Raw genomic sequence first — 14,100 nt, 5'->3', positions numbered from 1 at the left:
TCAAGGTGAGGGCGATGAGACCGGCTTCCATCCTGGGAAAAATAGTTGGGAGCACCAGTACATGGAGTCTTCGTACATTTCCTTCTCTTTAAGTAACTTCAATCCGCTCTCTGTAATTATAAGATTAGCTTTTGTTATTGCTAAAATAATTGATTCACCCAATTGGCAAATAAATACCTTGTTGTTTTGTAGCTTGGATAACATCTTTCATATATCTGATCTCATCCTCATTGGACTTTGCCAACACAATAGTGTCACCAGACTCCCAGTCCACAGAGAACGGGGCGTACCCCTTGCTGACGTGGTGAAAGTGGGCCAATAGGATATTAGCACCCTGGAAGACCGCATCGATAAGATGATAATTGGAGAAACGATTCTGCAACAAGGCAGTGTTAATATTTGGTACTTGCGATACGTGTACAGGAGGCGATAAGGGGGCCAATAGCAACCTGTAAACTATAACGCATCGCAAACCAGCGATCGTGCGCAATCGTGAGTTCCATATTATGCAACAAGATAAAAATGGTGAGGTAGATCTCCAAAAAGTCTTCCGGCTTATTATTGAGAACCTTCTTTTGCAACTCTTGAAGAAGTTTCTTTCGTAGTGGGATTAAAAGCTGGTGGATTGTAATATTATCGATCTGAAAATCCATGATTGGGGTAACCGGTGTTTTGCCGTAATACGGGCTACCTTCATCCATGGTAGGTGTCATACCGAACGTTTCGGTCCCGACGATTGACCATGGAGTTTCGATGATCCGACTGGCGACCCAGAGTTTCAAGGCATTCCGCAGTAGCGAGGACTATGAAGCTTTTGGTCAGTAACAACATAAAGTAAAAGTAAGCGGTACGTACCCCCTTAGAATTGCTCATTCGCAGTGCCATTGAAAACGATTCCCACAAGATCAAGTTTGAGCTAACGTGTTCTTGGATGTATCTTATGGTGTTGTCCTCGACATAACGGTTAATAGTTCGTTGGGCATCATCGATATCAGAGATGGCAAAGGGGGGGCAAGACAAAGCTCCGACGTTGCCGCCGTTAGCTACCCAAGTATATGTGTCTCTGTCATCAGGCAGAGGCTTGTACTGCTTAGCCATTAGGTTCAATGTAAGGCCCATCCCTTGCGTGATAGTGAAACCCTTGGCTGGCGAGGCCCAAACACTTCGGTCGTTCGGGGAGGCTTTAAGCCATCGTCTACGAGTCCACAAGAACTCTTCAGTTGGACCTTATTGACATCGAAATTATAGGTTAGCGTCATATTGGTGATCATTTAAGGCTTTGTTATCAACAAGATAAGGGCTAGGGCCAGCCTGTCAGCCCAGTTTTGATGGTTTATACCTCTTCGGAAAAGCTCAGATTCTGTCATACGGGCTCGGAAACATGGTATGTTCGGAATCTTGGAGAAGATCGATTCACAGTACTTGCAGCAAGCCTCAGACACTCTGATGCACTATATGACGTTAGTCCGGTACTTGAGAAACCTAGGGTGTGTGGTCGTAAGGGGCCGTGTGGAAGACAGGGGGGATAAGTACCCTTTTCTTATTTTTCCAGCATGGCAAACAAGCACCAGTGATTCTTGTCATATGGGTTTCCTTCTTCAATTCAGGTGTGAATCTTTTCCTTTGTCTTTTCTTCTTGCTGCTTGATGAACTCGAGCTATGCGCTGGCTCGCCTGTTTCGCCGGGTTCGCCATCACTACTATCTGAGGTGCTCTATAGATACCGAACCGAACATGATTGTTAATCACAGTGTTTCTTATGATCATGAAGAGAGAGTAAAAAAAGATGAAGAGTACATGGAATGGAAGTAATACAGATTTTCTCGCTGGTGCGCTAATAACAAGTGGCTCAGGAGCCTCGCTGTCACCCGAACTGCTGCCAGGTGTGTTGAAGCCGACCGAGGAACCCGACGTCTCAACACCCGTGTGTCCACCACTACCCGAGCTCGAATTATAACCAGAGCAGTCTGAGGCGGGTTGCCATGCGCCGGGCTCGTCCCACGGGCCCTGGTCGAATAGTTGTACAGAGGGGTCGAGCCGAAGCAGCTCCTGATAGATATCAATGTTTTGTTCGATGGCTACTGCATCTTGGTAGACGGCTAAGTCGAGGTTGGGGTCCATCTCAGCCATCTCGGGCGCGTAAGGGTCGAACTCGTGTAAACCAAAGTGAGTGTTGTTTTGAGCCCACCAGTCATTAGCAGCAGTGATATCTAGACAGCCAAAGAATCCATCCGGAGCGGGTATGTTCTGAGCGGCACATGGTGGGGTGGGAGTCTGCGGTAACTTAATGTTGGGGACTGATGCATTGTAGTAGGCGTGTAAGTGTTCTTCACCAGTATAGTCGCGAGGAGTGAGGGGGTCGAAATCCCACGAGGAGAATGGAATCTCAGAACATGATTTCGGTGAGTTCAGCATGATTAACCTCGATTAACTGGGGAGAATATCGAAAGTCAGGAGGAGGAAGTGCGGGGGAGAACGGGGGGGGACGGGGTTGGAAGGGGAGGAGGCTGCAGGGCAACAAGACGCAACAGACTCAGCAACGGTGAGTAGGAGGAAGTGGGGACCCGAGAGAATTAAAAGAATTGAGAGATGGTGAGGTCTGACTAGGTTCTCCGTGACGGGACGGGGGTGGGTGGGGGGAATGGGCCTATCAGAGAAAAGGAACGAGTAGTTACAAGGACCGAGTGTTTCTGAGGGTTGGTCGTGGAGACGATGTATGTCGGTATGTACCAATCCTACATACACGCCTAGCTATGTCTACAACGATAGTAGGAGAATGATGTAGAACGATTTGGAGTAGTGTATGTACCCAGGAGGAAAGGGAAATAGACTGTAGTGGTGACGATCCAGCGAGAGCAGCAGAATTACATGTAGGAAGTAACTTTGTGGTTAGGTACAGGTAGAGTTCGCATCAACAAATAGGTGTACCGTGTACCACTACGTGACACTTACTCTGAATGGAGTACTCTACTGAACTGTACCGTACCGTACCACTCCACCTCCACTCCCACTCCACCTCCACCATCGCACTCCCCCAACCCCAGACAGGAACAATGTCACGGACGCCAACTAACTATGATCGACGATTGACAGAAGATCCGGAACTTAGGAGCCAGAGAGAGCTAATACCATCCACTATCCACCGGCGAAAGAACCGTAATAATCTTCGCGCTGGATCGGGCCAGTTTGCATGCCAAAATTACTCGTTTTCTACATATTGTGTCATCATTATCATGCACATGTGCAGCTAATACACTACATGAAGAAGGTGGGCCATGGGTGGGAGAGCAGCTATCTACGGATTTGAGGCGTTTGGGGTTGGCGAGAGGAATCGACAGAATTCTTGTGTTGACCCGACCACCCTGATGGATGCGAGATGCGAGTCGAGTTGCGCGTATGTAGCACCAAACGCCTCACGCTTCACCACTTCTGGATTTCTTTTCAGCCCACGTTTACGATAAAACCCCAGTCGAGACCACCACCCTTGGAGCCTGGCCAACACAAAAGTCAGCACATCAACACTTAAGCACACCTCCCCCTCGTTACAACGTTACAACGGGCGTTGGCCCCAAGACAGCGAAGTTTCCCCAGACATTCGAATTCGTACTTGCACGGAAGAGATAAAGAGTACATAGTCGACCTAATTCTACAGGAGTGCCCCTTCACTGTCCACGCCTGCTGAATACATCATACCTCTTGGGGGAGCCATATGCGGGGCTACACGCACGCACGTTCTTGCTCTTGCATCGCGTCCTGTAACGGTTCTTGTGATCATCCGGTCGAACCACTCTAAACTAGCACACCCTCGAGTACATAAGGCCCAGCAATCCAGGCGAATGTTCATCGATCGTTGATGGCACTCGTCTCTTGTTTGTGCAGTTGTGTTTCAATTTATTGCGGGGTTTTATTTTATGGATCTTGATGGATTCGATGAGTGGATCGCTTTGATAGATTGAGTCATCGAAAGGGAGGATTACGGGGTCATAAACGACAATGGGGCGTTTATTTACGACGTCAGAGCTAGCGGCAATCGCGGAAAGCGCTTCATACCACAACATCCCCTAAAACCCTCTAGCGTGTGTGGTTATGATGAGGTCAAAAGTCAGGGTCCAGGGCTCTATGTTTTTTTTTCCATAGCTACTATAAGTACCTGAAGATGCTTCTGAAATTACGCAGTAACCAGGACTGCTGCTCTAAAATACATTTAGCTAATGTAACAAAAAGAAAACCATAATAAAAATACAAAAGTACCAAAAGAAATCAGACATAATAAACAATACACAATACAATAACTTTTTTGGATAAAAGGAGACCACTGACAATCTTGCAGTTATCTCAGCTTTTCCCTTTGACTAGCTTGCTAGCCGCCAATGATAAATAAACTAGACGTACAAAACATTACCTTGAAATAAATAAATAAATAAACCCGGTATTCGCCATCAAACTTTTGTAAACAGAAAAGAAGGAAAATAAACCCCAATTTTAGGAAACCTCTATAGAAAAAGTGCTGGAATGTTAGGTAAGTAGTCAATACGGTAATACAACAAATAGGAATATAGAGAGAGTAAGAAATTAAAGAGTATAACCAAAAAGGAGTAAAAGGGTAAGAAGTAGTAATAAAGAATAAACATTAAACATAAAAAACGTCAAACATCACGCAACCGCCTGGGACTCAGCTTAACCATGGCCCGATGAGCGACGTTGAGTGGTCACATGATCCCGATCTGTTATCGGCTCTATCGGCCAGAGCTCGGTCGAGATATCGTTGTCCCCATACGCAACATTCCAGGCAGATTTCAAACAGTCTGGAGTTTCCCACGCATGCTCTTCGCTCCTCAACCATAATCTCAACAGATGCCTCTTCTGGTCCCTCGAAGTGCCGTCCGTGAACCCTTCCCGGGCGTGCAGGATGCTCATGTTGTTCCAGAACAGGATATCCCCACGTTTATTATCCAGTGTTAGCGAGTGTTTTTCTGCCGTGAAGTGGAGCGCATCAAGCGCATCGGCTTGGGCGTCTGTCATCGGCGGGATGGTTTTTGAGCGTGGTGACACCTTCGAGCCTGTTAAGATACGCCGTGAGAACGCGAATATTATCTTCCCTGCTTGGTTAAACAGTAGTGGGCGTTGGTAGTACGGTTCTCCGGGCCGTCCAAATCTAAAAAAAGCATGAAACCTTGTGAGCCCTCTTGCCGCTATGTCTCCCCACACTGACGCCACGTACTTAGAACAGAGGAGAGAGGAAAAACTTACGTATCAAAGATCCAATCAGGAGACTGGAGGGTATCAATATGATCTGGCCTGGATTCAGCCAGGTCATTATAGATAGTCCATGAAGATGTGATTTTGCTCTTTCCGCCCTTTTTGGCTTGGCTGAGGGTATAAAGCGCCAGGATATCCCCGATATCTGTATGGTAAGGCTGAAACAATAATAATCAGCATATGCCCTTCCATTACTGGCCTCTCCGAGCCGATAAAAATCAAAAGGCACAATTATCTACCTGTTGGACGTTCGAGTATGGTGCTTGGCGGAGGTTATCCGGCGCAACTTCCGAAGTGAGATCAATTAGGTGAACTAAGGAAATCGTTCGTTGTCAGTTTGATGCAATTGACGTGTAGATGAACCAGATAGAGGATTACTACTGGGGAAAGGGTAACTAACGGAGCATGTTGTTGTGTTCATCCTGTCTTCCACGCTTCTCGGCCACATAGCTTGAGAGCCCCACATAAATAAGGACATTGTCCTCACTGGAGTACTTTTGTGGTTCGAGGCCTCGCAAGACAAAGAACCCTCTCCCGTAGTACAGCGTAGCTCCCAGAGCAATAAGCCTAGGACCAAGAGTTGGCAGGACAAAGTTTTGTCGACTTATGCATGAGATCGAAATTCCTTTTGCTGTGATAGGTGTGAGCCTCTATTCGTACGCTGCAAGGGCAATTAAAAGGATGTGGAAAAGGCGAATGGAACAGCGCCGGAAAAAAGTGTTGTTTCAAGAATGAAACTGCAGGGTAGAAATCCTGAAGAGGGTGATAACCAGTCAGGAAAAACTTACATTTAAAGTCTCTTAATGCCTCCTCGGTCTCTTCTATCTCCAACGCCGAAAGCTCCACAATGTACTCTTCCTCCCTCAATTCATCTCCTTCCCACGCAAGTGGGGACTCCAACTTGGTTGGAAATCCTTCCGGAAGTGTTTTTTTGAGTCCGCCATTCCTCAATCGCCGTAAATTTCTATCGCGATAGGACTTAAAACTCGGGATCCACTCGATATCGGGTTGCTGTGGTGTTTGCGCAACCGCATCTCCGGCCGCCGGCTTTTGATCAACGGCCCTTGGTCGCCTTCTTCGTGCCGGCGTTGCGGGGGAAGTATATGCAGGGTCCAGGTCAGGTGAACGTATTTCGTTGGCATATCGGAGTGGAGTCGGCGGGACCATTGTAGCCATACTTTATGGGTTTCGGGGTTGTGGTATGTGATATTTGCTTTTTCTGCTCTGAGACTCTCTCTGACGGCCGTATGTATATCTTTGCTTTTTCCCCCTTCTTAATTCTTGTATCTCTCAACTCAATCTCCGCTCTGGTCGCAAAGTGTGATAAAGAAAATATAATAGAAAAAATTAATAAAATAAATTTCAAAAAATAAAATGAAGGAACGACGAGAATGAAAACTTTCAACGCAGCGGCGATAGGTCGAGCGCGAATAGTGGGGGTGCTCAGGAGTTATTGGAGTACTCTCCGGCCGGATAGGATTAACCAAAGAGCTGTCGCTGAAACATTCAAATGCCGCTTTATAACCGAATAGGATGGTAGTAGACCGGGTTACCCAGTGATGTTTTTTTTCTCTTCCCGGGTGCTTGAGCGCTGGCTGCAACTGAGCACAAGCAGAAAGTAGAGTGAAAATAACGACAAACGTCTTCTCTTCCAACCTATCCAGTGTTGAGAAACGAAGATGAGAGTTACCACCTAGCCCTATCTTATATATAAGGTATACGGTATGGCGGTATTATCCCTGCGAAGAGAACGAAAGAGAAAAAAAAAGCCCTGTGTGTTAGGGATTAGCACTCAAGTAACTGTTTGTAAGAAAGCAGCTATAGCGCTAGCTATGCCTGTCTGTCTAGGTAAGACTTGAGGGCATGGGGGTGAAAAGTAGAAACAACAGCGCCACCCAATGATGATGCTGCCAGAAGGAAACAAATGTTTGATCCACAACTACCGAGTAATAGATGATCCTCCACTGTACTAATGCAATACCATGGTACGTACCTGTTAAGTGAGAGTGATTCGTTCACGGATGAGTACGAGAGTAAAATCAAGTAAACGTCGGTGGAACGGTGTAGGAGTAGCAATTAGGTATCGATTCGATATGTAGAGGAACGAAAACCTGCCGTTTAGCTGGAACAGTCGCGATCGATACTTGTTACTTTCAAATTCAGACGGATGGGTTCCCGTACGGTATTTCTATTGCCCTCAATCCTCCCACCCACCCTCCAATGAATAATAGGGGTTTCGACCTAAGGCTTGAATTTTGTACCTGTAATATATATTTTGATATGGGAGAGGACCTTCAAGGACCCTTCATTGTTGTTAGCGCAAGCCGTGGAAATTCGGTCCCCTGCTAATGTTTCATTCCGCGGTGTCACATCGAAGGGTAGCTTGCATGCACGCAATATCGTTGCAAGCCCGTTCATTCCAGAACCCTTCTATCTTCTATTCTCCTCATAGAGCACATATCCTTAAATGGTTTTTTTTTTCTTCTAGAGTAGCATTAACTCTTTTTTTTTTTTTTTTTTTCTTGTCCGGGATTCGGGAATGCCATGACGGCTGCTACTCTTGACTAGTGATCCCAACATTTGACGTCGGTACGTATCAGGATCAGTCTTGTTCACAAAAGCGGTGCCTTGCAGTGAGGGAGTGACTGACATACCGAGGATCCCATCCCTACTCTGGATATCCCCTTTCAAGCAAGCAGGTCTCTCATAGATTGGTGATCTCAATAGATAATGTATCGCAACAAAATAAAACAAGACAATAAGCAAGCAAGATAGGGAGAACAATACACCTCCATCCTAGCTGAATATTAGAAACAGGAACAAAAAGGAAATAAAAGCCCCACAGCATGCCAAAAACAATTAAGCATAAAAGTCTTAAACGGAAAGAAAAAATAAAAACCAAAAAAGCCACATTTTTTTCCCTCTTCTTTCTTCCCGTATTTCCAAAGTTGTGGCGGATGAGATGGTTAGTTAGATTCCATTACAGGTAATGCGGATCAATGCATGAGAGCACTAATGTCCAAAATAATTTCAGATGAGGTCGCGTTTGCATCGATCCGCATTCCTTGCGGACTGGCCCTGCATAAGCTCTTCGCAGAAACAACAAGGCCCTCTTGAAATGGAATGGGGGAAGCTCGGCAAAACAAAACTCTAGACTAGATTAGTACATTAGCCAATGTATTATCGTAGCGGGAAAAAACCAAATCTCTAGCTAGGCATGGCAGACACCGTTTCCTTTTGTTTCTCGCTACCTACTTAACCACTTACATATGTAGGTATCTAGCATCTATGCTCATAAGGTTGCACACCATCATGCAGTTAGTTGCTCATGGTTTCTTAGAAACGCGGGAGCTGAACTGGGGAATTTTGTCAAACACCTGTTTGAAGATACGGACACACAACGGCGCAGGTCTCACCACAATCATAGCCAACAAATTTGAAAAATATAGTATAGATAATTACTTAGTATGTACATACGTACCTCGAAAATGTCTCTTTTGTCTTAATAATCCTACGGGTAGGCATGTAGTACCACTGTGCTTATCATGAATAAAATAATCATCAATTTTAACCTTTGTGGTGCCGTAGTAGTCACCATTCATATCTCATGAGCAATAACGTCTTTCCCCTGTCTCCCTTCACCCGCCGTTTACTCTAACGTTTCCCACCCCCCCCCCCCCCCCCACCCTGGGTGGATGTCCGTGCTTGCGCCCTAGGCTGCGCAGAGTTGATAGACGTTAGGTCACAAACATACGAAAGGGGGTGGTTTGAATAAGAAGAAAAAAAAGGGAGGGAAAAAAGGAAAAAAGGAAAATATGACTTTCATTCACGATGCATCATATCTATGTATCCCCACACAACAACATCCGCGGCAAGAACCGATAGGTCGGCAGTGGCAGCGTAAGCTAGAGTATGAAGACCTTTAGCCTCTCGTCCTCGTCCTCGTCTCCCTACCCCACCCCCTGGGGATTGCGGTGGTATTGATATGATCATATGAGAGCCTCGTTTATTGAGTTCTCCAATAAATATACGCAGATCTGTCAGAAAATCTTTAATGGCAATCCCTATCCTTTTCTTGTCAATTGTTGTAGTTGTTGTTTTTATCTGTGTCACCCAGGTCTCGCAATCCTTTCGTAAACGGATCTCAACGTCTAAACCGGGCCATGGATGGATGTTGCCCGACCTAAAAACCTTATTAGCGAGCGAGCTAAAACACCTCATCTGTACCCGTTCTTGTACCTGCAGTTGCCAAAGTACTAATGTTACGTACATACATGGTACCTTGCCTAGAGGACCTGCACCTCTAGAGAGTATAGCCGACCTCCCGTGATTGAATTCCATACAAGTTCCTTCCTTCCATCCTATGTATGTATAATCCTCCCGCGCCTAAGTAAGTTGTCACGTCAATCTGTCTGTCAGACCGCAAACTCGGCTTCGATTGAACTAGAGTGCCCCCCTCGCCTGGCTGGATTGATAAGATTAGAAAATATACCTACTTACTCTACAGATTTCCAGTATGTTCCTAGGTCCCCGAAATTTGGTTCTTACCAAATACTCTACATGGGAAGGAAAGCGTTACTATTCCCTATCTTACTCCCCGCGGCCATCTTCCGCAGAATATACTCATTCAGAGATTCGTTCCACTTATTCCATGGCTGTTTGACGATGATTGTGTTTGTTGAGTGATCGGTTTTCCCCGGAAAGAGACAGGAGACGTATGTATGTGGATTGACACAATCCACCTCCTTTATCCCCGAGACATTTCCTATATTGCCTTGAAATTGTGTCCGGAGCCTCAAGTTACACGCCTGTTCAAAAGACGCCATGCACTCACCTTCACTCATTCGCAACGGCTGATCGTCGGAATGCGTGTTAGCCACGCGTGTCCGACTATACCACTTTGACCTACCTCCCCGCGCCAGGTTACAGGAACCGAGAGATGGGAATCTGTTCACGCCACTGTCATGAGATGGTCCAATTTCAGGTTTTTGATGTCTCTCCAACGACCCGGGAACGGGGGAGGAGGTTCTTTTCGTATTTCTGGATGAATGGATATCCCGGTGGTAGTCGAGTCAACCCTAGTTGGGCCTCATGAAACGCGCGCGCATGAGCGGGGAACACATACATACCCAACTTCTTCTTCAGCCCTGCATCGTTCGGATATAAGAAAGATCGGAAGCATCAATACTGGCCGGGCCGGAAAAAAAGAATGTCATAGGCGGGCTGCAGGCTTAGTCTTTTGTGCTCCCGTCGAGAGAAGGGTTATTGCTTGTAAGAAGACAAGACAGAACACAAATTATCTGGTCCCAAATCTCGTTAAAGATTCCCTACTTTCATAATCAACTTGATAGTCAACTGCATCCGAAACTGACAGTATTGATCCTTGCTCATTCAAAAAAAACTTCATACTCCCACAATTCCCCATGTGCGCCGAGTCGCCGCTGACATACGGAGATGGAGTCGGTAGCAGCCGGGCTTTGATTAATCCAACTAAATTGCCAACCGGCTGGATGCTCTTTTGACATTCGCCATGGAACTTCGTGAGCATATGTGAGCGAATTTATCACCCACCTTGTGATAGCAAGATATCCTGGAATAACAAGATGTAGTTGAAGTGTTTTTTTTATTGAAAAGATCAAGTAATCTGTGTAGGAGAGAAAGAGAGAGCGCATGCGGTACTAGATTCGCATTTGCCTTCCCGGCTGATCATTACCTTGACCTCAATCGAGTGTAGTTAAATTCGAGGTCGGTCTCTAGAATGTGATCTATATCTGTTTCGACGTTACCCGCAATCAATATCAAACAAGAGGATGACTATTCAAGAAAGGCTCTAACCTTTCTTTGAGCGAGTTATCGGCGGAATGTTCCGCCATTCCCGTTTTGTCGGCCAAGGGGGGGAGCTGTGTCACAGAATCACTTAAATCGGCCTCTCAGCTGTAGGTACACACTCGTGAACCGGGCAGTCACGAACGATTTTCCTTTCCTGCGTATCTGAAAGTTTTTGGGATATCCCGATCTAGCCAATTAAGGTAAGAATCATCCTCGCAATACTGTCGAGAGTTGACAGCAACGGATGAGGCCGGAATGTGCTTTTTGTAGTCTTTAAAGGACAGCTGGAGAAGCGAAGGTCAGGTATAGAGGCTAGAATATTTGCAGTTGACCCTTCTGCTTTGATCCGGTAATACAGATACAAAAATATGAGGATTAGCACTGAATTTCGATGATGTTTCCTAGAGGAGAACAGCATCAGAAACGGTATTCACTCATCCGCATGATACGAGCTAGTTTAATTCTGAATATACTTTTGCGTCCTGTAATATTTAACATGTACGTACATGTAGACACACCTTCTGTGATACAGTGAACAGAGTTTGTACTCTAGCATTAGGAAGCACCTATATGTATGTATCTCGAGCTATCCAGGACATTATCAGCAGAATTCTTTCCTTTCATGCTCTGCAAATCACTCGATAAGCTGCATACGACGCCAAGACACCACGAACCCCGGTTTGAAACTGCTTCTCGGCTCCTTCCTGATGCCAAGCGAGTATTGATATACGCGTCATCCAGAATTTTAAATTCCCGGAATACTATGCGATCGATGGACTCTAGATACATGTAGATACATGTAGGTAAATTATATCTACCTCATCTATGTTGACCAGATCGCCAGTTACAAAATAACTAAACCAAATCAATAGAAGAAGGACATGAGCCCCATTACGTGTCGTGACAGAGACCCTGATAAGGTACATTATATACATGTATGTACACACGTACTTTCTTTCTCATTTGTCGCCCGATAATATTTCATTTAGCCTAGGGGAATTCGAAAATCAGAAGGAAGGGATCCCAAGAAGGAATCTTTACTCCTCTTATCCGATGTCCGACATGATCCCAGATCTCAATGTCATAAAGCCAGATACTGGTAGGTGGGAGTTAATATATGAATAATTAACGAGCGTAGTACAGAATTCTCAGGTACTGTCGTTCACGGGGTATTGACGGGCACTGGGTGTTGACGAACAAACCAAAAAAGAGACAGCCAAGCCAAGTTTTGCCTGCAATCCGTCAACACCCAGTGTCCGCCAATACCCCGTGAACGACAGTACTCCTGGTTCCTTTTCGCTCATGCCCTAGTACGATCTTGCCACATTTCAATATCCTGCGTACTTCATGTAGGTACTAGGTACGTACTTGTAAGATAAGCCACTGTACTTTATTTTTTTTGCCCTTGTCAAGCAGAGAACACTCTAGAGCGCTTCTTTGCAGACAGAAATCTGATACGGGGCTATCCGTACCTTCCTCATTCGTAATCATCAATGGACAACCTTTTTTCTTTTTTCTAACCTCCTGATAGACATCGCACCACGGACGAGGAGAAGGATGACATGTGCCCAGGCCAACCCGCCTACCACAATTTCCAGTGAAGAATCTAGAATCTCAGAACTCGTTCACGGACTTGACGGCATTTAACTCATTCATAAAAGAGTTCCGGAAGTTACCCCGTTGACCTTTTTTTCTTTCAAAAGCTTGACCGAATCTGGAGCACGGTCCAAGTGGTATGGTACTGACTCAACCTGTAACACGATCTGTTAGCATGCATGCAAGGGCCAGTTTTAAATTGGACCGTACAGAATGCATTCAGTAATTGTTTCTCGGCTAACAAATGCTTGGTCGCACACCTGTTTTGGATGTCATTATATATATATTTTGACAATACGAGACAGTTCCATCCGAGTTTATATTGAGGACTACATCATGTTTAAGGCGATCAAACAGTGTGGAAAGGGCGCTCATGAAACGTTTTTGTGATCAGTATCAAGTATTACAATACTGCTCCAATATCTAAACCAGAACAATTCCCGGTAAAGAAGTTCAAAACCCATCAGCGCGGTACCAACGCCCCCAGTTCCGTTGAAAGTAATCATATGGGTGCCGTAGAGTACTTACCTACATGCATATATGCTACAGCCGAGTCGCCCCCATGCACTAATAATCGAACCTTCAAGCCTTAGAGTTTCTCAATATCGCAATTACGGACTCACCACCGCTTTTAATTCATCTGGCGGCTTCCTTGGTTCGTCATTATAGAATTTGATTATTTTTCCTATACTCACACTTTGGGATGGTAGTTACTACATGTACATGGTTTATTAAAGGAATACTGATCACGGCCGGTACCGTCGCCGTCGAACCCTAGAACGAAGAACACAAGGCTTTATACGCGCCGGTGATCGCCACTACTCTAGAGTACATATATACGGGTGCTAACAATCTATTGGATGATGTATTGCATTCTAGAAAGAATTCTCAACGATTCTCTGTAAGACCTATTGGCCCAATTGAGGTGCTACTACTATAATGATCAGATCACCCTAGGAATTTATATAAGAGACGATCGATATTATATTTATTACATTAGATGGACTATTGATATCAAATCATAGCTTAAGCTTATATAAGCTTTGCTAGCTATAGCTATAGATTTGTATAACTAACTGTTTCATATTTTAGACGACAGTCACTGGCCGCTTTCGGATAGCTGGAACTCCGGGTAAGTATATGTATGTATCATTGGTTTGATGTATTCAGAAAGAATCTTTACACTTACAAGTATATACGTGCATGTTGCGTGTACGAAAATAGGTTGTGGCAGTTGGAAAAACGTATTTATGTAGTACGTACGTGTCCCGGACCCCTATTATACGTCGATATATAGCCAATGATCTAGCTTCAGAAACATAGAGAAGCACCTCCGGTTTAGACATATAATCTAGCCTATGCTACCTGTGAGCATAACCGCATTGTAGAACTCGAAGATTATGTTGAAGTAGTTACA

General features: G+C 45.1%; 3 protein-coding genes across 3 annotated transcripts; all 3 read right to left on the bottom strand.

The window, feature by feature from the left end:
* On the bottom strand, positions 1–2,414 carry LAJ45_04150 (uncharacterized protein; the record flags this gene model as incomplete). The annotated part of the gene is made up of 7 exons (XM_046113731.1): positions 1–110; positions 178–376; positions 450–803; positions 856–1,226; positions 1,340–1,451; positions 1,534–1,713; positions 1,797–2,414. 7 exons carry the CDS (start codon positions 2,412–2,414, stop codon positions 1–3), a joined length of 1,944 nt encoding a protein of 647 aa, XP_045972833.1.
* A 2,262-nt stretch (positions 2,415–4,676) lies between these two features.
* On the bottom strand, positions 4,677–6,425 carry LAJ45_04149 (uncharacterized protein; the record flags this gene model as incomplete). Its single annotated transcript, XM_046113730.1, has 5 exons — positions 4,677–5,154; positions 5,250–5,416; positions 5,498–5,571; positions 5,659–5,889; positions 6,047–6,425. 5 exons carry the CDS (start codon positions 6,423–6,425, stop codon positions 4,677–4,679), a joined length of 1,329 nt encoding a protein of 442 aa, XP_045972832.1.
* A 2,655-nt stretch (positions 6,426–9,080) lies between these two features.
* LAJ45_04148 (uncharacterized protein) lies at positions 9,081–10,440 on the bottom strand (the record flags this gene model as incomplete). The annotated part of the gene is made up of 7 exons (XM_046113729.1): positions 9,081–9,441; positions 9,498–9,514; positions 9,680–9,723; positions 9,807–9,814; positions 9,882–10,023; positions 10,093–10,205; positions 10,388–10,440. 7 exons carry the CDS (start codon positions 10,438–10,440, stop codon positions 9,081–9,083), a joined length of 738 nt encoding a protein of 245 aa, XP_045972831.1.
* Positions 10,441–14,100: the final 3,660 nt, after the last annotated feature.

The sequence above is a fragment of the Morchella importuna genome (assembly GCF_003444635.1).
Source record: "Morchella importuna strain M04M26 chromosome Unknown Morimp01GS010, whole genome shotgun sequence".
Classification (NCBI taxonomy): Eukaryota; Fungi; Ascomycota; class Pezizomycetes; order Pezizales; family Morchellaceae; genus Morchella; species Morchella importuna.
This window is presented reverse-complemented; position numbering and strand designations above follow the sequence as displayed.